Source organism: Atractosteus spatula, chromosome 14, assembly GCF_055471065.1.
Source record: "Atractosteus spatula isolate fAtrSpa1 chromosome 14, fAtrSpa1.hap1, whole genome shotgun sequence".
Taxonomy (NCBI): Eukaryota; Metazoa; Chordata; class Actinopteri; order Semionotiformes; family Lepisosteidae; genus Atractosteus; species Atractosteus spatula.
Genome location: NC_142719.1, coordinates 16,436,592 through 16,461,557, shown reverse-complemented (window position 1 = coordinate 16,461,557; position 24,966 = coordinate 16,436,592). Strand labels below are relative to the sequence as shown.

Below are 24,966 nucleotides of genomic sequence, written 5' to 3'. Positions count from 1 at the left end.
TGATATTACATTCGCAGGCATAATAAACCAGTTTTAATCAAGAATGCACATGAACTGGGCGGCACGGTGGTGCAGAGGATAGAATTGCTGCCTCATACTGCTGGGGTCCTGGGTTCAATTTCTGAGGTCCTCCCTGCCCAGAGTTTGTGTGTTCTCCCCATGGGTTTCCTCCTGGATTCCTCCCAGCATTGGAACTGAGTTACAGCCCGCATTCATCCGAACATTCCCGATTCTCCCACTTTTCCAGCTCCCTCTTTTCATCTCCCAGGAGGGGGGTCTAGGAGGGGGGGACACCGTGTGGGTAGGGGAATCTGCAAGCAAAGCAGACGTCTGGACCCTGTTGTAAAAGCCCACCCCTCTGTTCTTGCAGGTGATTCTGCCCGACTCGTGACACGGGGAGAGGGAGCGTGCCTGCCAGGGAGCTTGCAGGACGGAGACGGGAGAGACTGGAGGGCTGGAGGCATGCAGATGCAGATGACGCGCTTGTCCCCGCGAGACTGACAAGCCCCCCTTGCCGTTTTCACCGTCAGGTAAGAAAGCGCGGGTTCTCTTGTTTTCAAAGCTCGCTCCCCACGTCGCAGGTGAAACAGGACTCCGCTCTGATCCGTGCGCTCAGGCCTCTCCATTCCTGCTTGTTCTGTCCGCTGCGCAAGGCATTGCTTTTCCGAACTCCACGGAAGCCCCCCGGCACTCGCTGTCCCCGGGCTCTCGGAGGAGGAATAATATCGGTGCAGTGAAGCAGAAATCCCATTTCGGAGCACCGTCTGGCAGCGAAAACTGTCACCCCAGCTGCCCTCGCTGGGCTCCCCGGCCTCCTTTCCTGTGTGGCCTTCTGAATACTGCTGACGTTAAATCCTTGGAACAACACAACACATTTAACATTACATTAACACAAATTAAAATTACAACACCTCCCCCTACCGCCTACCCCTGCCTCCACTCCCGGATTGCAAATGGATCGTTTCTGGTACCTTCAGCAAATTCTGAGCTCTAGCTCTCTAGAACAGTCTGGAAACCATGCCCAGAAGCAATCCAATATTGTTTTTTTTTTCTTTAAAAAAAGCATGTATTCATTTATTTTCATTGGCTAACCTGTGATAAAGTGAGGGTACATGGGGGTGCAAGCAGGAGGAGGAGAGAAGCACAGCGGGAGTGGGGGGGTCGGGTTGCAGGGAATGCTGGGGGCGGGGGTGATTGGGGGTTGTGAACCAGACAAATCGTCTGCAGCTCTCCCGGTCGGGAAGAATGCACGGGGAAGTGGGATTTGGGCGGCTGGGGGGCAGTCTGCAGTGTCTGGACCATAGGAGTTCACTGCTCAGATACTCTGCCAGAGACACAGGCTTTTGGCTTAGCGGCTTTTTATTATCAGAACGCAGAGACAACCCCCCTCCTGAAAGACACAGATGCTTACACATTTGAACTGACACAAGCTCAAAGAATGACCAGGGGGGAGAGGGGATGGAAAGAGTGCAGGATGCAGACATGGAAGGATGTCATGGAAATGGTTAAATTTAAAAAGGCGAAATCCAACTAGAAACGGCCAAGAATGAACCCACAGCCAATCCAGTGGGAACACTTTCTCCTGTATGCTCTCTGGTCTTGTCCAGAGAGTCCTGCCCAAACAACACGCCTACTGTATCTCAATCACCAGGATAAACCCTCCCCACTGCACGAGATACATTCCAAAACGTTTCATTTACAGCAAAGACCACCAGCTTGTACGAGCCCCAGTGTGACAGCTGTTTGTAGCTTTTGGGGAGATGTTCACTGTGTTCCAGGGAGTATTACAACATACTGTACACACCTCTGTTACTAAAGAGTCTGCTACATAAATGCTTGGGCATCCTTCAAGAAATCAGCTGGGTGAATAAACAACCAAAAAGAAAAGTTCTGTTTTGTGAGATGAACACAAGGTTTACATGATTAAAAAAAAAAGATTTAGAATATAACATAAATAACTGAGCAACATGTTTGTTTCCAGATGTTTTGGGCACTTTCAATGAGAGGGTAGGTCCTGTATGTGTATATTGGCTTGACAGTATATGGGTTTTTGCACATCTTTGAACAAACTCTTACAATGCCATCTCTTGCGTGACTAATGACTAATGCCATCTCTTGCGTACATAATATGAAAATATAAATGAAAGTCTAAATTACTGGCAGATTTGGTGACTTTGAGAGCTCTGTGATGTTTCTGTGTTCTGTGACTTCGGCTTTCTTGGATGGTTTTGCTTTTAATAGAGAAAGACACTGCCAAGAATATATCGTACTGAAAGAATTTTGCACAAGGATTCCTTTTATGTTATTGAATTTCCTTTTTTTAACTTGCTTCCCTGTATATATTACATCTGTACATGTACTGTGCGCTTTAGGCTGCGGAGTACAATTGCATTCCATGTAAATATTATTTTAGAATGAACAGTGAAACACGAACCAGAGGACAGAAGTGGAAACTACAGTACGTGGAATTGCATTTGAAACTGAGAACAGGAGGCACTTTACTCAAAGGGCTGTGGGAGTGTGGAACATGCTGCCCAGCAATGTTGTTCTCTCTGGAACCCTCGCTTCTCTCTGAAAAGCTGAATGAGATCCTTGGATCAATTAGTAACTTACAGCAAAATGGGCCACATGGGCTGAAAGGCCACGTCTTGCCTGTAACCTTTCTTATGTTCTTATGAGGATCATCAACAACGGTGGTATTTCTTTGTGGATTATTTAGCTTATTGATTTAATGATGTCCAGGATTTGATCCTTGTTTTGGCAGCCTGCTGTGTTGCTCTAAGGTACAGTGGTTCTGGGTAAAAGATGGATGGTTTGCAAAGCTCATTTGTGTTTTAAATTGAAATCTCTGGAAAGTTAGTGTTCTTGCACACAAAAGGACGGGGAGCACCCAGACCCCAACGCACCCCAGCGTGCCATCAGGTAGTATTGGAGACAGGAAGGATGATCTTTAACCAAACGATGGCTTCATCAGTGGGGGTGCGGGGTGCCTTCAGCTGTGGAATCCAGAAAGGAGGCAGCTGTACAGGAAGTGAGGGGCACAACGCTGGCGTTGAATCAAGCCACTTCCCGTCACTATTAACACTGGCGCTGGGAGGGCCTTCTGTAACAGGATACCATCGTAAACCTGCGCGGTAATTATTGCCTTTTGCTCTAAGACAAACTCACAAACATACAAACATTTGGCGACTTCAAGAGTGACGTGTGTCATGTGACTTCAGCTTTCTGGGATGGAGAGACGCTTTGCTTTTAATAGAGAAAGACAATATATCAGACCGAAATAATTTTGCACAAAGATTCCTTTTACAGTATACATACTGTATGTCCCTGTATGCTGATACATCCCTGTATTGCCAGGCTGTGCTGCTACTCTTGCAGGAGAGAGCTAGGCAGTGGTAATGCAGCACCATGCACATGTGATGTTGGTGAGGGCAGCATCCCAAGCCTTTCTGATAATTTCTGTGACAAATCATGGCATTATCATGATCTAGTATGGGAGGTGAGAACTATAGAGAGGTTAGTGAGGAGCAGGAATGTGTAGGAGTGGGGAATACCGTCACTTGACGCCTCTGAAAACCGTAACAGCTTATCCACTTCTCATTTGAAGAACAAGAAGCGCCGACCCTCTCGGATTGCCCCGGGAATCTCCCAGAAGTGTAGAGAGAACTCCTGGAGAGGGCGGCAAGCCCTCGTCAAGCCCCCAGACCTCCTCCATTCCCCTCCCGATCCCAGCACATTGGCCTGCTGCATCAAGGGAAGCCAGATTGCGGGTTTGAAAAGCCAGGAGAGACGGCACAGGCCTGAGCCCCTTTCAGCAAGCTCTAATATTAGTTGTTAATCCAAATACTGTGTTACAAGGATATACAGCAGAGACAGTTTCCAATAATCGTTGGCTCTAGGGTAGAATCAGGGGTCATTGGGCCATTTTTTCCAGCTTGAAGTTGGGAGGGTCCAACTTCCTCATCCTTATGGCCAGGCCGTCATCCTATAAACCAAACTGGTCTGTCTGATGTACTGTTAAAACATCCCCATCCATCGCCATTTCTTAATGGACCTCCCAGCTCGGCCCTTATTTTCCCTCAGGCTGTCTGGATGAGGGCACGGATGACTCACCGTGAAACGGGAACGCCTTCGGGCTGTTTTTACAGAAAGAAAACATTGTACCAAATTAGCACTGTGCTCCGTTCCCCATAATCACAGACTTAGTGTCTTCTCAGACCTTCTGTAGTAGCATCACATTTTCAACCAGAATACAACTGCCCTTCTAGTCCAAACCGCTGCTAACTGGCACTTCCTTGTGTAGTATGTAGTTTGTTTTTGTGCCTTCTCTGTGCCGCAGTAACGTTTTTGAGATTCGTTTAGTTGTTTCCTTCGCCTCTCGCTGGTTTTATCACATCCTTGACCTCGTGTTGACCTTCCAGATCCTAAGTGTGCGCTGTCAGGACCACTTATCCCAGTTATAATTCACACACTGGAACAATGGAGTCTCTTAAGTGTGGTGATTTCCTTGAGCGCTGCTGGGTCCTCGTGATGCTGGCTGGCTGGAGTCGGAGCCCAGATGTGCGTGGAGGACTCTCACCTTGCTCTTCGTGAGGCTGCAGGGCACTTCCTGCAGCAGGGCAAGAGGGGACAGGAAGGGAGCAGACAGGTCACTTCCTGTCTCAATGCAGAAGGGAATTCCCAGCAGTGCACTCTTGGTTGCCATGGAGAACTAGGAAAAAAGATTCCGGAAAAGGGGGATAATTAAGAACCGTCCTACGCCCTTGGGTGCCTGGGGAGCAGGGAAAAGTATGAGCAGGCTGATCAGTTTTTGACGGCTCTGTTCAGATCGAGCCTCATCAAGGCATCTGGTCCTGGTCCTCATCAAGCCATCAAGCTAGCTGTCTTAACTCTTGGCCTTTTGTCTTCATTTTTCCCAGGCTGCAAATTAGATAACGGGAAATGTAAAGCTGGTAGCAAACATTAGAGGCATCTTTCACCTGTGCATCCATAGCGATTACAAAATACAGGCTGGGTAAAGTCAATCATGGGGGAGGATATGGTTGTATAGTTTGGGCACTTTGGCAGAACAGCTCTGGGATCTGCCACACAGAACCACATAGAATAAACCGGCCGTCAGAGTGTCAGGATTACACCCCGTCCTCTCTGGTAGCGCTTATTTGTGACGTTCTGAGGGGCACCGGGAGGAAAGCCTCGAGAGTCTGGAATGCCCGTTCTTCCTGTTGGGAGTGTGGTGTCCATGCTCGGTGCTGGGGCTGTGGGGGGTGGGTTCTCGCTGGAGCCCTGAGCTGTGCCTGTGAGGGGCTGAGGCGCTTCCCTGCACACTGTGACTGACCCCTCTCTGGTGAGGCCCTGGGGGCAGCCATGCTGCTGCTGCTGAGCAGGAAGAGATCCCCCACCCTTTCCTCCCTTCCATATCGGCTCCGCTCATCTCCCCGCCGGGGCCACCCAGCCGCAGCAGCGGGGCTGGAGCGGGCCTGTGTGCCCAGCGGGAGGCTGGAGGAGGGCTGGGGAGGCCCGGGGACTGCTGCGGGGGGGGTCCGAGTTCACTGCTGGACGTGTTTCGGAAACAATGAGAGCTTTCTGTCTCCCAGCCAGTTATTAGGCCGGCTAACAGAAAACTAAATGGGGGGCTTGTGATGCGATAAACAGAGAGAAGAGAGAAAGCGATCGTTCTGCAGCGCAGTGGAGCTGTGCAGTGTGCGACACCTGCTCACTCCTGGCAGTCCTCTGGCATGCTGGAGGTGTAAGCAAGTCAGAAAAGTTACAAAACAAGACCAAGCCCTGCGTCCCACCTTGCTTGTTTTGCTTCCAGCACCTAATTCATCCCAGAATCTCATCCAGATGTTCCTTGATGGAACATCTGCTGGTTTTAACAGCTTGGCTGAGCAGTCTGTCCCAGGCTCCCACATGAGCCTCTTTCCAGTCTCCTTAATTTTGCCTTATGACTCCCCCATTCGAGTTTCCCTAGTGCTGTCAGAATTAAAAAGGGTGTTGAGCAGTTTTTCAATACATGCATTTCAGAACTGCAATGAAAGGTGCTGTTTAAAGTTGTGTTATTAACAACATGGTCTCATGACTATCTCTAATCGTAGGAATCATGTGATTTGATATGTAGCCTTAGCTCTTGCGTAATAAGATTGGTTATTTACTAAACACTGTTCTACTTTTTTTGAAGGATCTTGATTGCGTGCACAGTGTAATGTGTTTAGTGTGGTTTGTATTCCAGAGATGCAGATCTATTCATACATGTATATTTGTGCTGAAGGCGATGGACAGAGAGAGGGGTGGATCACAGTGAAGACTGGACTTCATTGACACTGCAGTTGTGATGCTGTTGAGCTCCCTACCTATGCTTCCTGTGCATGCTGCCCTGTCCTTTCTCGTTTTGCCATTTTTGGTAAATGGCATACCAAATGAGTTGCTTTTACACTGTTGGAGCACTGGAAGGAATGGGTGCCAGTCAGGTTTGCTTTTCCTTTTGATGCAAAACAAAAAAACAGACGATGCCAACAAACTGAACGGGCGTCTGAGAAGCTGTACTCAACACTATCAGTTGTCCTTTGTGTGTGTCTGTGTGTGCCCTGTGATGGACTGGCATCCTGTCCAGGTGTATCCTGCCTTGTGCCCGTTGCTTGCTGGGATAGGCTCCGGCTCCCCAGGGGCTGTGAGCTGGAAGAAGCCGTTAGAAAACGAGTAGATGGATTTGGATAGAAAGTCAAAGCGCTTGTCAGTGGCTTAGGTGAAAAGCACTTGTAAAAATGGAGGATTCCTGACTTTGGATGAAATTGTCCTTCCCTTCTGTAAATGATAGTGAGCAAGGTGGATGTTATTATAACAGCTGTGATGCATTGAAGAATAACTCCACAGAGCCCCCCTGAGGAATGTAAACCGCCCAACCCGAGATGAACGGTGAGGGGCATGCTAATCAAAAGGCCTGGCATCTGCGATGGGCACGTGGCCAGGCGTGCAGAGACCTGTGTGGGAAAGACCTTGCAGACATGGCAGGTAAGAGTGCTGTGTGGATAGCAGCCTGTCCTCATTCTGCTGTTGGGATCCCAGCACACTTATCTTGCCTGTGGGCTGGATAGCAACACCAGACCAGAGAATGGGTGGCTTGTCTGTCCTCTCTGGATGAACTGGGAACAGCACATAATCCCCCCCCCCCTCCCTAATTGTAGAATGGTATCTCCCAGAACACCACTAACCTGGCTGTGCCTGTCCTGTAGACATTTTGGGAAAAGAATTCTGCAAATTCCATTTTGGATTAGAATAAACGTGCCTACCTGGGACATTGATTAACTGATTTTCAGTTGATTCCCTTTTTTAGGTTAATTCTGTCAAGATTGTGTCAAGATTGTGAAGCTCTGAAAGCAGGGTTTAACATAGCCAAAGCTACATCAGTTTCTGAAACCTTCAGAAATTCTTTGTATCTTTTAGAATGTTTTATTAGAGTCCCAGACACAAAGTTGAGAATTGACCTTGGAGAAGTGGCTTACGTGCCTTCATGTTTTAATTATTTATGTAATTAAGTAAGTAGACTTTACTCTGATGCTTTTTTAAACAAAGTATTTTCTTTCCTCTGTTATTACCTTGTAGTTAGTATTGACAGGGATTTCCGTAGTAAGCATGACGTCAGATACAGTAAGGGCCTGGGAATTAACTGTTGTGCCAGTGAGGGTTTAATGAGAGAGTCGCCTCAGTTACTGAGATTTACTCAATCCCACCACACACTCCGTGAGTGGCTCTGAGGTCTGTGCACTGCTGATGGGGACTGGCACTACCACAGCGCACCATTAAGTCATCCAATCCTCCATGCTCTATTCAGGGTTTCGGGGAAGCCGGAGCCTGTTCCAGCAAACAGCGGACACAATGCAGGACAGGACACCAGTCTATCACGGGACAGACGGACAGAAGCACACACTCACACCAGGGCCAGTTTTGCCAGAAGCGAATTTACCCACCAGTATTTTTTTTAGGCAGTGGGAAAAAAATGGAGCACACTGTGGAAACAAACATGGGGAGAACATGCAGATTCTGTTAAATCACGTCTTTTCATTTTTAAGAGTTTTTGGTGTATTTCCCAACATCAGATGCACTCTCATGACGAGCCATACAGCACGGATCTTCTTTTATTGTGATAAGAGGAAGGTGAGGTACAGGGCAGTGGGGTTCAGATCACAGAGCAGTGATGGGAAAGCAAAGCACAAACTGGTTGGCAGCTGTGTGGAGAGAACTTGGTCCACCCCCCCGAAGAAACACATGCTGCAGGATCCAAACATCGGTATCAAGAGCCAAGACGGTTTTAGCCACCTGATATTTTAAACCATTATTGTAAGTCTAACTTCGGAGTGGGAGAGGATGTGTTAATATGTACCACAGTCTGAGCTGGGCACAGCTAGGTCTTGTGTAGATCTCACAGTCTGAGTAAGTCATTCAGCGTGACCGTGCTGCTCTCTGCAGGTGGTGGCGCGGTCACTTTTACAGTCTCAGTCGCAGTCTCTTGGGGCCCGGTGTTTGTTCTCGCTTTCCACAGCAGTCTTGCCGAGAGGTTCACGGTGTGCGTCAGGGCTTCTTCCTTACAAACCGTCTGAGACCAGGACCTTCTCCAGCCCGTTGAGCTTCCCGGGTTGCTTCCAAGTGTCCAGCCGACATCCCCTGCGCGCGGAGAGTTTATTGTTGCAGAAAGGATCTCGCCTACAGCGCAGGCAGCTCTTCAGACACCATGTCTAAATATTGTTCTTACCGGGCGCTCAGGGCTCATCTTCCCGGCATCTGGTGTTGTTCCCCTATGAGGACTATTTATTTTTAAGCTTCAAAGCGAGCATAGTTTATCCAAAAGCCCCCAAAAATGGAGGGCTTCCAGATTTTTTTAATTGAGTTTGTTGTACTTATACAATCTTATAAGGGGATTTTTATCTTTGGTAGTCCAAGCACTTATCGGAGGTGTCAGGGCAGTGCTGCAAGGCTGTGACTGAAGTTCATTCTGGTGTGTACTGTATATATTTAAATCCCTCCCACATTAGAGGGATTTCTAAATTTTGTTTGTTAAAAAGAAAGCAAAATCTCAAAATCACATGAAGTGGCTCATACTTCTCCATTGTTATTTAAAAGTCTTTGGGGACAAATAGCCATTCTTAAGTCAATAAACAGTACTTGGGTTCAATGTGTGCAAAATAATGATAAATCCAAGACCGCCTTTCCAGGGCAGCAGGAGTCTTCTAATCTGTTTACCCAGACTAAACAGCACAGAGGTCCGGTCTGGGCGACATCCTTTTGACGTTTCAAGTCTCCTGTGCAGTGAAGCTCTCTGTTAGTTTTTTGGTGTCATTTGGAACACAAGGTTGGGCCTGATAGGCTTGGCTTGCTCATTGACCGCCTCCTTTCACATCAGTGACATCTCAATTTGAGGATTTGTGAAAGAACACACCCACAAGGCTAGGCAACAGCAAAGGGGTGCCTTAAAGCTCAGTTCCTCATCATTTGTTTTATTACAAGATGAGCACATTTTTCCACGTATTGACTGAATGACCAGGCCAGCCTTTAGTCCACAAAGGGCAAGTGAAACATGGCAGCTTCCCCACACTCCCGTGCACCGCTCCTCTGCACTGTCCTCTCCTGCCCAACTCCCGCTAGCGCAGGTGACACTCCTAGACGGCCTCGCGTCTGCGCCCTGCCTCTGCATCCTGGAGTTCAGTCGTGCCTCTGACGACGCAGAGACCTGCAGTAACTCCACAGTCTGAGCTCAGAGGCTGCCCAACAGTTTATAACGAAACCCAGGCCTTCGGGACTGAAAGGAGCCACATGGCGTCTGGAAGCCCTGTCCTGGCTGGGGAAGGCGAGCAGGGAAGGGGTCCTGCTCAGCGTCAGGGACTGGCTTTTCAAGCTTGACGTAGGGAGGGGCTCAGAGCGGGGGAGCTGGATAGTGAGAGAGACTTCTTGTGGTGCGGGGCAGGACGCCAAGCTCTTCAGCAGAGCGGAGAGGCAGAGCGAGCATTGCAGGGTGTAATTGTGCGCGTAGCCGATGGTGCGCAGCGGTTCCCCTGCCAAGGGCCGCAGATGGCTGGCTGTTTAACCCTCGATCTGACATTTCAGGGCTCACAGGTGTCTACAGTCGGTCTTGACTAGATTGACTTGCAGATGTTTGGTGAAATGAAAGCCAGGCTGCCCAGTGAGACCCAGGAGTTTTCTGACTAGCCTAGGGGACTGGCGAGCTGGCTTGCAAGGGTGAAATGATTCTCCGTGGACGTCTGAAGCACTCTGCACAGACTCGGATGGATGCCTGGCTTCTTCGGCTGAAAGCGTAAAACCAGAGTCTTTTTCCTCGTCATCGAGACGGGAACGAATCCTTCGCTGGGAGGGATGAGCAACGCTGCAACCACGACAGTATTCTGGCAGCAGCCTGCCAAGCGGCCCGCGTGGTGCACACACAGGCAGCTTTGTGACTCACAGGCATGCGAAACAGGAGACGTTAAGGCAATTTAGTCAATGTTTCCTACTGCCCTACTTCAGCTGTGACACGCCCAGACAAATCGGGGTCATTCTCCTCCGCCACAGCGTGCCAAGATGGCATATGATCTTGGCAGGCGCTGGGCATGACTCCGTTTCGGGACTGGGACTTGGAGTGTTGCTCCACTCGAGGGAAACAGCGCTCCTGCGTTTCGAGTCAGGGAGTGGCGACATTGTTTAATGGGAGATTTGAGACAGTGCCTCGACTGTTTACCATCGTCTCCCCATCTCTTTGTTTCATGCTGCCATTTGTGTGCCATTCACTGGAGGCTATTTGTGCTGAGATGTCAGTGACATAAAATAGCCTCTTAGGCGGCTGATTATCATGATCACTTAACACTTTACACTTGTCAGGCTAGGGTGATAAGGGTTCTTAAACTGCAATGTGTTATGCTGTATATATGCTAGTTATATAATGCTAGATAGTGACAGCTCTTGTCTTAGGTCACTAAGATACTCCCCTTTAAGGAGAATAATTATCATCTACTGCTAATCCAGTGGAAAATGTAAGCGTGGCTGAGTTGCTCACCAGCGTGTCAGCTGAACGAGCTGTATAAGGTCTGGATTTTAAATTTTTCTTTTGATAAACTAGTTGCGGAACACCAGTTGTGTTTGCATTTTCAGTGTTTGTCTTAAGCTTGCAATTTATTTGAAGTCCAAAACCTCCTTAGTTTTTGAAAAGCCACAGTGGATTGTAGCGAGTTAAATCAAAGTGTTTCTATCTCTGTCTCCTTGTTCATAGTTTCCAAATGTCGGCATTTGTAAAAAAAGAAGCATGTTATCCTGTAACAGGCCTGGCTGTGCTTGTAGTTTGGATGGGGAAGGCGCCTGGAGGGACCAGGCGCTGCGAGCTTTATCTTTCACTCTTTCTGTTTAAGAGAAAGTGGTGGCAGGGGGAACAAGCACGCCAAAAAAGGTTTCAAAGCCAAATGAAAAACGCTAAGAAACTGTAACAAAGTGGAACTAAATTGGTTGAGATGGAGCTCGAACTGGTTTCTGTTTGCAATGCATAGTAAATTCACCCTTTAATCAGAGTGCTCATATTGAGGCATTTGATTGTCAGGAAATGGTTACCAGTGTTCTCTCAAGGTCGGAAGAGATAGCCTCTGAGGCCATCTTGTGATGGTGGGTGTGTTGTGTGCGCGTCCTCAGCTTCAGCGAGGCTGCAATTGCCTTTTCCTGTCAAGCTATTTCCGAAATCTCTTGCTGAACGTTTTTACTTCCCACCTACCCATGAAGCATCCCAATTGTTTGAAATAAATACCTTCCCCGGCCTCTCCCCTCTCCCCTCTCCCCTCTTAACCCAGCCCTGCTTTCACTGTCTGTCTGCAGATCCCAGTGTTTTGTCTCTAAATAAAAAAGTTAACATTCCACTGAAATTTATGGTTTGCTGAACTTTTGTTCGGGGCTGAGGTTAGCCTTGGTTTTTTTTAGAAGGTAGAAGAGCTGTCAAAACATGGTCAACACAAATACATTCACATACTCATGGTAGCATTCACCAGCAGATGCTGTTGTTTTTCAATGGCTGTGGCCAGTTTTCTTGAATTATCTGCTGCACCTGCGATGACCATCAGTAAATTACGAATCAGAGGTTCACAGCTGATTGGATGGGAGGCCTGTCCGTCGCTAACAGCACTGCAAGCCTGCAAGCACACGACAGGCCCATAGGAGGGGTTGCTGTCTTGCCAAGAGAACCCCAGGTTATCAGACTCGAACCCGAGATCGACACGGTCATCTTGTACCTTCGCGAGTCCTAAGAAGCGCCACTGCTGGTCAAGACACTACACAAACAGGTCTGACCAGCAGACTTGCAGCACCTCCTCGATTAACTCCCCAAGGATAATCCCACTTCCTGTGTGGGGTAGGCTGTTCTGAACTCGGACCCCTGCTTTTGGCTCCCGATCCTCCAGTAGAGTCCTAGAGGTTTCCTGAATTTTGTTTTTAACTGTGAGCGATCATGTTTCGTGAATTTCTTTTTCCATTTGCTCCCTTGTACTTGTCTTGTACATCTGAAAGCTAACAAAAGGGTTGTGGTGGTTTTAATATTTTCTCTTTTGTTCATTTGTCGAGACTTGCTTGCACGCTGTTGAACTCGATTGTTAAATGCCAAGTCGCCCAGTTGTACTGTGAGTGACCTGGCATACTGTAGATGCACATGCCTCATGGATTAATAACAATCTGTACCTCACTGTGGAATGTGCACTACATAACCAATTACATTTATCTCCCTTTTGATTGGCAGGAAGCCAATATAATGGCAGGGTCACGGTGCCTGGTCAAATATGTCTGGAGGATTTTAATCTTTAAATGGGATCTCCGTTCTCAAAAAAGAACTCCCACTGACTGCATTTTTCCAGATTGTTTTATGTATTTTTGTTTTTTAAAGACAGACCTCCTGTCCCTCTTGACCGAGATGAGGCTGTAGTTGTGTGGTTTGGCCATTCTAGTTCCTGCGCAGTGTGAGTGCTTTATTTAATTAACGGGCCATATCATCTTTCGGTCTTAAAACTTTCCAAAGAACAGCCAAAAGAGGCCCCTCATTCGGTGCTGTTGTGCTGGTCCGGTTGGATGCATGTCTACCTCTGAGCAGTGGCAGGGTTCCCATGCCAGCTGCAGCTGTCCCAACTGTGAGTGTTCTTCAGTGCTGTCAAAGAGCTAACTAGTCTGATAGAAAAACAGCTCGTAACAAAACAGGTGATCCTAATTGCAAGGTGGCGAAATGGAGAATGACATGATTATGTTCCACAGGGCTCTGAAGCCCATTGGGCTTGTTACTAATAAATCTTCCCCACCACTAGCTGTTGTATTCAAAATGAGTGGAGAAAGCAGATTGTTCAAGATATCTTAAAATCAGCTGTGCTGGTCTATATGAGGCAGTGCTGAAGTGTGCTTGGCTGGGCAGTGTGAGACTGTATGAGGACAGATAGGTGGTGCTGTGCTGAGCTATGCTAGAGACCAGTGGGCAAGATACTAAGTACAGCATCTGCATTGTGCTCAGTCTAATGCATTGTGAAGCTGGGCAGGGGTGAATCCTGAAGCCTGTGGTCATCTGATTCCTCATGACGCTCAGCTGAGGAGTTCAGGAATCAACGCATTAACAGCACAGAGAGAGAAACTACAGGGCTTTTAACCCTTTCGCTTTCATACTCGAAGGTGCTTTACTGGCAAGACAAACATCTGAGCCATCACCACAGCAGCTACAATCACATCATTAGCAGCACGATCAGCAGTTAACAAAAATTATTTCAAAATTCCAAATAGTTATAGCTACACAATAAAAAAGCTATTCTGAATAAATAACACAATGGCTGGCAAGCAACTAGCATGACATACACCTCAAGATAAGTATGTTGCAAGCAATGTTACAGTGTCTCTGAACTCATTTACAGAAACAGGGGAGCAAGTTGTTGCTTGTGCTGTTATACACAGTGCATTGCATTAGTGAAGCACCCCTTTCTTTCGAGCTTGTATCTTTCCATCCATCTCTTTCTCTCTCTAACTCTTTCCACTTGCCCAAACCTGCATTTAGGAACTGCTCAGTCTCTTTGAGGCTCTGTTCCAGAACCTCCTGAGCCCAGACTGTGAGCTGAGCTCCTGGACACTAAGACTAATATGGAATAGCATGATGTATGAGTAAGTACTTAGGCTTTGTAAATCCATGGTTCAGTGCAGTGTAAGAATTAAAGATGCACAGGAAAGCAAGAAAAAGGAGGTGTTGTAAGGGGTCTACTGTACTACCAGTGACTCTTCCTAATGTAGGCACTCTTCTAACTTTCTGATGAAACATTGCCTTCTCCTGAAATGCATCTTCAGTGGCTCCAAACAAGGGCCCAACTCACAGCAGGGTGCTGCTAGAACACAGTGTGATTGCTTTGGTCTGGGTTCCTGGCCCTGTGGATAAACCAAAGTATTAACTGACTCTGCCAGCGTGGTCCTTGACTGATGTGCTGTGATGAAATGGGCTGGGATCAACTATGCTGGGATATGATGGGCTGTGGGCTCTGCAGAAATGTGAGGGGCCGTGGCTGGTGCCAGAATGCAAAGCGATTGCTTTGGTCTGAGGCCATGAGAAGACTCTCTGTTGAAACGTTGGACAAGCAAACTTCAGGGAGTTTGTCGACGCTGTCAGCGTGGTCCTTTATGTCGAGTAACCGCGTCTGTGCTCATGGGCCCATGAAACAGCCTGCAGCTGGAAGGGGTTCGTTGTGCGTATTGGTACTTGAGGACAGCGGAAAAGCAGACTGGCTTTCTTGATTGTTTTCACATTGATATTAGAGATTATAAAGGGAAGTGCTACATAAAAATAATTGTTCCCCATCAACATTGCAATCATCTAGTTAATGAAAAGGTAAAAATAGATATATTTTTGCTTTTGCATCTGGACCTGCACAATATCAAGTGTTTTGTCTCATATGCTACTTTGTTATTTCGAGGCCACTGTTTGTGGTGGAACAGGGCTCAAGCCAGCGTATCCCAATATTTACATTTCAGCAGTGTGCTGGAACGTCAGTTCCCGATTCTGGTCAATCTCTATGCGGGCAGGCAGGAAGAGATGAAGTGCTGCTGTTAGTAGCTGGTCAGTTTCCAGATTTCACAGGCCACCATCAGATAATCCCTTGATGCACACTGTGACTATGAGGAGGCAGGGTGGCTCGGCAAATCCATTCTCCCCTCTCCAGCTGTGCAGCAGAGACGGCGGGCTAATTAGCTGGGAGCTGTCACAGCAGTAATGCCCACCATAAATATTGGAAAGCTGGCACCCCTTTCCCTTTCAATAACATCTGTCCCAGCAGCAGAGACTCTTTCCTGTGTCTGTTTAGACAAATTCCTTTGCTAAGCACTGCTGGTGATAAGAACATGGAGCCTCATAGCTGGGTGGGAAGAGCCAGGCCCACACTTTATATAAACAGACGTGCATGAACCACCCACCCCCACTGTGATCCCAGGGCTCAGGGGGCAAATGTTCTTACTCTGGAGGCCCAAGTGGAACCACGCGCACATCTGTGCTAATCCTGGGGCTGCACTGGGGTTACATATTGGTGTGATATTGCAAGAGCAATTGGTGATCGCTCACATGTAATGCCATCGAGGATCAGGCAGATTCTCCATGTTAGGCTTTACATGTGCATGTGTGATTGGTGCCGAGAGTTAGTGGAGGTCCTAAAGAGAGTAAAGACACATTGCAACTCCTGACATAAGCAAAAATAACAAATGGTAGTTACTTGGTGCATTTTGTACTGATTGTACAGAAATGTCAGTGTCTGATGATTGTAAGTATTGGCGTAACCCAGGACTTTGTCCTTTGTGCCTTTTGTGTTTGGGTACAGTAGAGTTAAATGCCTTTCTGTTGATGGATTTCACCATTAATATTTTTTCTGAGTTGCGGAATCAAATGGAAAAAAGGCCCAGGGCTTGTAAAAGTAATTGCATGGATAAAAAGCGAAAGAGCACAATGTCAGAGGCGAGTGTTAAAAGAAAGCTTCACTGTGCAGCCAGGGTCTGCGTCAGAGGGGCTCAGACAGCTCACATGGTCCTAAGTACATCTCTGGCTCTTGGCTGCGTGTGTAGGGGTTTGTCTGTTTTTCTCTTTGCGCGTTTTTGTGGTCTTGCAAGAGCCTGTCTCTTAGAGAAGTTGCACAGAACACAGCGCCGAACACAAAAGGAGCATGGGCATCACATAGGGCCTTACAGAGATGCTTATTAGAGCCATACCACTTGCACAGCAGTTATCACATTTTGAATTTGTGAGTTTGTGAAACAGGAACCAGAGGGCACAAGTGAAAAACTATGTGCAAGTGCATTTAAAACTGCGAACAGGAGGCACTTTTTATCCAGAGCAGTATGGGAGTGTAAAACAAGCTGTCCAGCCATGCTGTTGAAGCAGATATCCTGGCTTCCTTCAAGAAACAGCTGGATCAGATCCTGGAATCAATTAACTACTAACTACCAAATGAGTTAGATGAGATGGCCTCCTCTGATTTCTAACCTTCCTTACGTTCTTAATACTGTGATCTGCAGGGTTTACAAGTATATAGGGTTTTTAAGATGCAGTATATTTAATATTACATCTAACAGTTGCCGGCTTTTGTTGAATGCAGTTGTCCACGGCTTTCTGGAGGTGTAGTGTGGTATTTAAACGGGAAAAATATTTTGCTGTGGATCCAAAGAAAAATTTTCTTTTGGGATTTCTGTGACCATGTTGAGGGTCTCCGTTTATGAGGCGGATGTGGCCTAATTACTACGCTTGATGAAGGTGTGGAAGTGGATTAGCTTCTGCAGTATATGTGTGGCAGAGTATATGAGTGAGTAGTGCAGGAACGTCTGTTTGCCTTTGTGTAATGGTTGTGCTCCTGCTGTTTGCGGGCATATCTTCAGTGATGATGGGCTGTGGACAGCCTGCTCAAAAAGAAATCTGGATTCCTTCGATAGCATCTGGATTAGCAGAGCTGTTTTTAGGCTAAAGCGCCCTTGACTTGCGAGCCTGTGAGGGAGCACGTTCGAAGACAAGTCTCATCAGATAGGGTAAGTGGCCGAGATAAGGCCATTTAGCCACGGAATGTGGGCGTATAATGAGATTAGAATTGTGCAGGGCTGGGTTTGTCAAGCCATGGCAGGGCTCACAGCAAGGATGCCCGGGACTCCAGAGCTGAAACCGTAACAATGCGCAAAAAAGGAAGGAACCAGAATGAGAAGAAAACGTACTGTATAGGAAAGACTCCCAAAGGCCACAAATAATTTCATCCAGTACAGTACTTTGGAGATTTAATTGGAGAGGTTTTGTCACAAAGTTTTTTTACAGAAGTTCAAATGCAAACAAAGTGGATATAGACACCAGCTGTGATCTAGTGTGGCAGGGAGGTGTTACATGAGCAAGAATACACTGGATGTTTTTTAAAAAAAGGGAACTGCTGCTCACAGAACTGGGGTCCTGGGTTCAGATCCTGGGGTCTTGGGCGCTGTCTGCATGGAGTTTGTATGCGTTTCCTCCAGCCTTCCAAACACATGCTAGTAGGTTCATTGGCTTCATGGAAATTTGTCCCTGGTGTAAGTGCGAGTTTGTCTGTGTGTCCCGTTCAGGGTGTATCCTGCCTTGTGCCCCTTGATTGCTGCGATAGGTTCCGGCTCCCCTGCGACCCTGAATTGGAAGAAGCAGAAAATGCATGGATGAATTTGTGTTTGCTCAATCAACCCTATGTTCTGCATTATAAACAGTATACAGTACTGTCAATGGTTGCATTATTCTGCAGCCAACCTGACACCTGTTATGAGGAGGTGTGACAAAAAGAAAAAACACTAAAGAAACATTGAATAAAAAATTTCAAATGATCAGCCTAAGCACAGCTAGTACAATTACAACACAACATCAAGCACAAAATGGAGCTGGCACAACCACTGCAGCAAGTGGAAGCCTCAGTTTTTACCAGGCCAGGCAATCTGTATCTTTAAGGAGGTGTGTCTGGAAGCAGCAGCAAACTGCGCTCTTTCACCTAGAAACGAAGACGGCTCCAAAGACCCCGGCAGAGCTGTAGTTTTTTTCCTGAGCAGTGTGGTGCAAGGAGAAAGGCATCTCATTGCCTTATTCGGCCTGAGTGCGTTTCCCGCCCAGTAATCTCAACTATTCCAAACAGAGTGAGCCCAGGAAGCACGGAGGAGCTGAGGGTGTGCCAGCTGCAGATCTGCAGCCTCTCTGGTACTGATGCCAGCACAGTCACAGCTGAAGCACAGAGGGCACTCGTACAGGGGGAACTGGTATGCCTGAATCGTACACTTTTACTGTGTGGCATTATCCTGGCTTTGTGCTGCCCTGTAATTGAAGTCCTGTACTGTAACCCATGAGTTAAGGTGTCGGACAGTGCGAGGCCTGGATCTTCTCTTAATAACACTACCCCTTCCTCTGCACATTACTGCAGTGCCGAGGAGCTAGATCAGAACATCCAAGACACACCCATGTTTCTGTCATTCCAGGTTTTGATAATTAGTTGTGTATTACGTATACAAGCCACATAGTACTGTATAGTTAACAGACCATGGTGAAAACGTGTTTTAAAGAAAACGGATATTATAAGAACTGTAACTATAATCTGCACCAATGTATATGTTGTTGGTAGGGGATGTCTATACTGTATGTGTCAGGTACAGTATCCCAAGTGATTCTTGAATCAGGGGGGGGGTGAAATAGGTTCCCCTCTTATATGTAAAATGCTGTGTTGTCCTCTGGGATGGAAGTTGATATATGAATCTAAGGAATTTCAAGTCCTAGAGCATTTTGCTTCAGATGCATTGCAAATAAAAATGAAATAAAATAAAAATTTGTATCTCTAGGAAAAAGCCAACAATGAAACCACATCAAAGATGCTCCTTCTCTTCCAGCTCTTAGTATATTCTGAGCTTTTGTGAAACTACAAAAACTTATTGAAAACCTACCTTTGTTTTAAACTGTGCACCATGCACTAGTGTACAAATCTCACTGGGTGAGGACACTGGTAACCTTATGGTGCTGTTTATTTTGGAGTCATTCAGTGTACACCAGAAGGAGGTCCTTGCTCGCATAGAGATTGTGTAAACAGGCTTTTTCTGTGAGGACATTTAGGCAGGGCTCCGCGGTGGCTTTGATAGGAATGTAGTATCACAGTTCAAGTGGAATGCAGAAACCTCCCCTCAAGCTGGGAGTTTGGGGTGCGGAAAGCGAGGGAGGTGATGAACAAGGAGGCAGAAGAATATTTCATAACTAACGACATTCTGTCAGAGTGGATAATGGATATGGAGTGTGTGTGGTCTGGGGCGCTGGGCAGCCTGTGCTGGAAAGAAGTCTATTCATAGCTGTGAATTGACTGTCCCCTGGTGGTTTAATTGCATAAACTGCTGCACAAGACCAGCCTTTGAAATTACTTTTTCTTGCCATTGACAGAACTGACTGGATGTTGATTTTGCTCACTGGGAGCAGGTATTATCATTACATAATATGTTATCTTGTTGATCATTTAAATATACTGTGCTTTTTTGTTTCCTTTCTTTGCTTACCCGTTTTTCTAATGGGTTTCTGTACTGTATCTTTCAGGCCATTACCCAAACCAGGGATTTCTTCAGTAGGTGAATGAGCAAGTGAAGGCAACAGAAGATCAGGATGGCACAGGTGCTTCACATGGACACGAGCTTCCCAGGTGAGCTTTGAGGACAAACCAGGTCGTTGTCCAGCCAGCCGCGGTCAAAGTCACATCTCTGTCCACCTGATACACCTGTGTCTACACCTGCCGAAAGGACTACACCTGTCCAGCAGTCCTTTCTGTCTGGCCACATTACTGTGCTTTTGTGGGATAGTGCTTTAATCACCACCCAGCACCTAAGAAAGGCAAAGCCTAATTCATCCATTTTCTAACCACTTCTTGCAGTCCAGGGTAGTGGGGAAGCCGAAGCCTATCCCAGCAAGCACCAGGTGCAAGGCAAGGTACCCTCTGTGTCCAGCACACAGACATGCACACAGTCACACCAGAGCCAATTCACCTCCCAGCCTTTGGACTGTGGGAGAAAACCAGAGCACCCTGAGGAAACCCACACAAATGTGGGGAAAACATACAAACTACATAAAGATAGCACCTCTGGTCTGGAATTGAACCCAGGACCCCAGCAGTGTGAAGGCTGTTAAGCCTACTACATTCAGAAAAACATTGTTATGTTCAGGATTCTTTTAAATGTTTTTCATGTGTTCAGTGTAAAAAGGACTGTTTGTTTTGTCTTAACCTCTCAGGCATGGTTTCCTCAATCTTTCCTCTTCCAGGGAAGAGCAACCCCACCTCGCCCACAGCCATCCATGGCAAGGACCAGGACCTCCCCTATTCAGTGGAGACTCCCTACGGGTATCGGCTGGACCTGGATTTCCTGAAGTATGTCAATGACATTGAGAAGGGCAACACCATCAAGAAGGTGCCCATTCACCGCCGGCCGCGCTACAACTCCCTGCCCCGGGGCTACGGCTACACAGGCTCCTGGTGGACCTCCACAGAGTCCCTCTGCTCCAATGCCAGCGTGGACAGCCGACACTCCTCCTACTCTTACTGCGCCCCAGGCTACTATGGCTCCCACCGGCCAGAGCCTGGCAGATCCTCGCTTGGGACCGGGGGCTTCAACTTCAATGCCCGGGTGGAGAGGACCCTCCTGGACGCCCGCAAGAAGCTGGAGGAGGACCAGAAGGACGGGCGCAGGTTCTCCAACCTGGGGAGTCTGCACAGCAGCATTGCCGGGTCTACCAGCTCCCTGGCCAGCCAGGGCTACTCCCGGGCCCAGAACGGAGCCCAGGGAGCCGGAGGGGGAGGCCAGTTCACCCCCATGAGCTCAGGCCTGTCCACGCCGGTGTCGCCCACCCCAGCTCACCTGCAGCACGTGAGGGAGCAGATGGCCGTGGCCCTGCGCAAGATCCGGGAGCTGGAGGAGCAGGTGAAGATGATCCCTGTGCTGCAGGTCAAGATCTCCGTGCTCCAGGAGGAGAAGCGGCAGCTCAGTGTGCAGCTCAAGAGCCAGAAGTTCCTGGGGCACACCATGGGCTTCGGCAAGGGCAGGTCCAGGGGGGAGCTGTATATCGACATCCCTGAGGAGGACAGCACCGGCCCGGTGGCAGCTGCGGCTACAGGGGGCCCCCTCTCCCCGACCACCCCGGAAGGCTCTCGGCAGGATTCTGGCTGCGAGATCGAGGACACGGTCATCGTGGGGGGAGCCAGGCTGCTGGCGGGGGGCAGGAAAGAGGTGAGGTCGATCGGGACCGAGCCGGAGGCTGGCGAGAAGAGGGAGGTGAGGCACATAGGGGTGGAGGTGAGGGAGCAGGACCTGGGTGTGCAGTCGGAATCGGAGGCCTGGAAGACGAAAGCAAGCCTGCTGGAGACCCAGCTGAGGAAAACCCTGCAGGAGCTGCACGCCGCCCACAGGAAGTTAGAGGCACTGGGCAAAGAGACGGCTGAGAAGGGGCAGGACGCCAAGCCCTCTATCGCCGATGCCGTCATGATGACCAGCATTGGGTGGCAGGAGCTGCAGCAGTGTGGGCGGCCTGGCGAGCCCTCAGCCCTGCAGACCGTTGTCACCTTCAGCCAGCACCCCCCGTGCAGGGAGCAGAGGACGGTGGGAATCCAGGTGTACACCCTGGAGCAGCCCACAGTGGTCGGTGTGCGCGGTTTCCAGGAGACCACAACCACCCCCAGGAAAGACCAGGCAGAGTTCATCCAGCAGCCCTCATGGGGCGAGGGGGGTGGCACTCATGCCGAGCTCGCAGGCCTCGTGGCGAAAGACCCCAGTGGGCAGCAGGGCGGCGCTGAGGTGGAGCTCACAGTGGCTCACAGGAGGGAGGAGCCTCAGGAGACCTCCTTCCCAGTTCATTCCAGCAACCAGCTTCAGAAGAAGGAGGGACCAGTGTCAGTCCCAGGTAGGGGACACAGTGCAGAACTTGCAACTGAGTTTCCAGATCATGCTTTTAGCTTGACAACAGAAGAAGGGTTTACATTTCCAATAGGAGATAGTAACTGGCATAGACATGTTTCTAATTGTGGCAAGATAAACATGCACATATATGATGCACTTCACTTTCCCAGCTACAGTAGCAGTTCGCTGAAAAGAAATTGTCTTGATTCATCTCCATCCTTCTTCTTAAATGTCACAACCACACAGAGCATCATAAAGTGTGATTTACATTTGCAGAAAATCAATGTTTTAAGATAGAGGATTAGATTTTTTAACTCTATAAAATATAGTAAAAAAGCAGTATATGAAAGGCCAAAATGAAAATATAAATGAAAAGTGAAAAGCAGATTTTCCAAACTGCAGATCTCTGGTTAAGGCTGTTGAGAACAGATATTTTGAAATGAGGTCCAGCTAAATCTTAACTGAATCAGTTTAATAGTTCTCCCAGGTGAAGAGCTGTTAGTAACTTAAGGAAATATCTAAAACATCCTTGTGTATTCTGGTCCTCAAGGACAGGAGCTGGAAATCCCCAGTCTAAACAGTTGTCATCAATTCCATTCTCTCTCCCTCAGATTCAGCCCCAGAGCTGCCCATAGCAATCTGCTCCAAGGAGGTGCGCGAGGTCCTTCAGAAGAGTGAGGTGTCTTCCTCGGTGCCTGTCTGCAGTCCAGCTGTTGTCATGGAGACCATCAGTGCCACACAACTGGTGTCTAATCAGCTGGCCCCCCTGTGCCAGAGGCTAAAGGAAGGGGACATGACACAGCAGACACCCCATGAAACTGCCCCTGCACAGGAGGACAACAGCTCCCAGCCTGGTAAATGATAGGAGAGACTTAGCCATCCAGTTACAGATCATTATGGCAAATAAAAGCATTAGAAAGACCATTCAGCCCTTCTGGTGTGTTTGGGAGGTAGCACTTCATTGATATCGGGGTCTCATCCAGCTGTTTCTGGAAAGAAGCCAGGGTATTGTCTTGAACAACATGGCTGGGTAGCTAGTCCTACACTCCCACCACCCTTTGTGTCAAGTAGTGGCACCTCTTGTCACTGTTAAATGCACCTCTACACAGTATCCACTTGTGTCCTCTGGTTCATGTTCCACTGTTCACTCCCAAAATAATTTCATTCAACAATTCATTCAAGTGATGACATCACTGCAGCACACTGCTGCTACACAGGGTGCAGAAATGATTCAAGCTGTGTCCTTTGTCTCCCACAGCCTCTCCACAGTCCAGCCTTAAGTCCATCATGAAGAGGAAGGACAGTGAGGCTTGCACCGACTCTCCCAACACCAAGAAGAATCTGCAGTTCATTGGGGTCAACGGGGGGTAAGCCACTAGTCAGGCTGTGACTCAGACCACTTCCCGTTACTGTCCAGCTGCAACAGTGGGGCTGGATGAACTGTAAGCCTCACTGGCTGTCACATTAGGAGCTTGAGGTCAACTGAATACACTGGCTTCTTATTACCTTCTCAGTCTTTCAGACATATGACTGTATGACACACCACTAACCCTCATCACAATCTCAGATAAAGGCAGGTCTGATGGAAGGGTGGGAATAACAGGCCCTCTCTGGAGGACCCCTGCCCTGTGGAGATGGGGCAGGTGTTTTGGCCAGTGGGTATAACAGCCCTTCCTCCACTAGCTGTTCTGGGGAGAGAAATCATTAAACCACTAGGCTTTTGAATGTGAAAAAGAGAACAAGTAATGAACCCATGTTAACTGAATAAGTGTAAAAAGCACTGCTTAACTACACCAACTGATCAAAGGCTCCAGCTCTGATCATTCCTTGCACAAGTGATCGTGTAGCTGTTCTGGTGAAATAACTGGTTTAAGGTGCGAAGTGCTCACACTGTGCTTAGACTGGCAGCTCTGTTGGCACCTAGGTGTTTAGAAATCTCCTGTTGTCTATGCAGCTATGAGTCCACGTCATCAGACAGCAGCTCCGAGAGCTCGGACAGCAGCTCTGAGAGTGAGTACCATGAGGCCAACGAGCGGCTGCCTCCCACCCAGGACGCCCCACGGGCCCACAGTGAGGAGGCTGCCCCTGCACCGCCACAGGAGGCCACAGCCACCGCCTCCCCCCCTGCACCCAGTGAGGGGGCGGCTGCAGAGCAGGACAGGTCCGCCGCCCAGGAAACGCAGCCAGAGGACAGCACCAGGTATTGGTGTCCACAGTGTGCACTGCACATTTATAGGGTGGGAATCACCATTCATGTTTTCAGTATATAAAATGTACTTTTAAAAAATGACAATTGCTATTTATAAGATAATGCCTGATTTTTGTTGAAAGACAAAAAAAAGGTCATCCTACCTCTGTTTTTGATTTCTGGATTAAATCAATAAGAGCTCTTGAGATTCTGGCCCCATAGCTAGGCAGATGCCCTTTTGATTATCTAGCATTAAAGTCTACAGCAGGACATGGGAGTGCTGGAGATGCAGTGCAGCTGTGAAAACAGAGGCTGTTATGCTGGCTGGCCCAACATCCTTTGCTTCCTCCCCTTCTCACAGGCTGGAGCTGAGCGACACCCTTATGTCAGCCTGTACAGTCCTGCAGAAAGCTCTTGGGGAGACAAATGCCTTCAGCCAGCAGGAGGCAGTAAGGAATTCAATTTCATTTTGACACATGAGAATGACATCCTGGGTTTTACTTTAATTTGTAAATATTTGTCAGGTGCAATACAAAAAAATTCCCCAGGTTTTAGATGCATTACTTAACAAATGCTCAGCAAGGTGTATTTGTAAAATATTATGACAAACTGGAAAGTACAGCATGTGTTTGAAGCATTTCCAAGTGTTAGAATTCCACCTCATCCCACTTACTTAACTCTGGAAGTCTGGTAATCCCTGCAAGACTGGACCAAAAGCTAGATTTTTGGCACTAAGCCATCTGAACTGTGTTCTGCTCTAAACTACGCCTGTTGCCTACTTTTTCCCTCCTTTTTATTATTTGCTTGTCCTCTGCTTTCCTTCTCCATCTCCTTCTCATTGCCCTGCTCTTTTCTCTCCTGCCATG

At 48.0% G+C, this 24,966-nt stretch overlaps 1 protein-coding gene across 2 annotated transcripts in view; it reads left to right on the top strand.

The window, feature by feature from the left end:
- Window positions 1–24,966, top strand: part of kank2 (KN motif and ankyrin repeat domains 2) — a 53,713-nt gene that overhangs the window by 24,711 nt on the left and 4,036 nt on the right. The window contains exons 2-8 of one of the 2 annotated variants that reach the window (XM_088932740.1): window positions 371–530; window positions 19,568–19,670; window positions 20,255–21,916; window positions 22,524–22,766; window positions 23,171–23,279; window positions 23,867–24,112; window positions 24,462–24,549. In XM_088932740.1, coding sequence (XP_088788866.1) covers window positions 19,634–19,670; window positions 20,255–21,916; window positions 22,524–22,766; window positions 23,171–23,279; window positions 23,867–24,112; window positions 24,462–24,549 — 2,385 coding nt within the window. In that variant the 5' untranslated portion in view covers window positions 371–530; window positions 19,568–19,633. The remainder of the gene's footprint in view (window positions 1–370; window positions 531–19,567; window positions 19,671–20,254; window positions 21,917–22,523; window positions 22,767–23,170; window positions 23,280–23,866; window positions 24,113–24,461; window positions 24,550–24,966) is intronic. The other variant, XM_088932741.1, reaches the window with a different exon arrangement.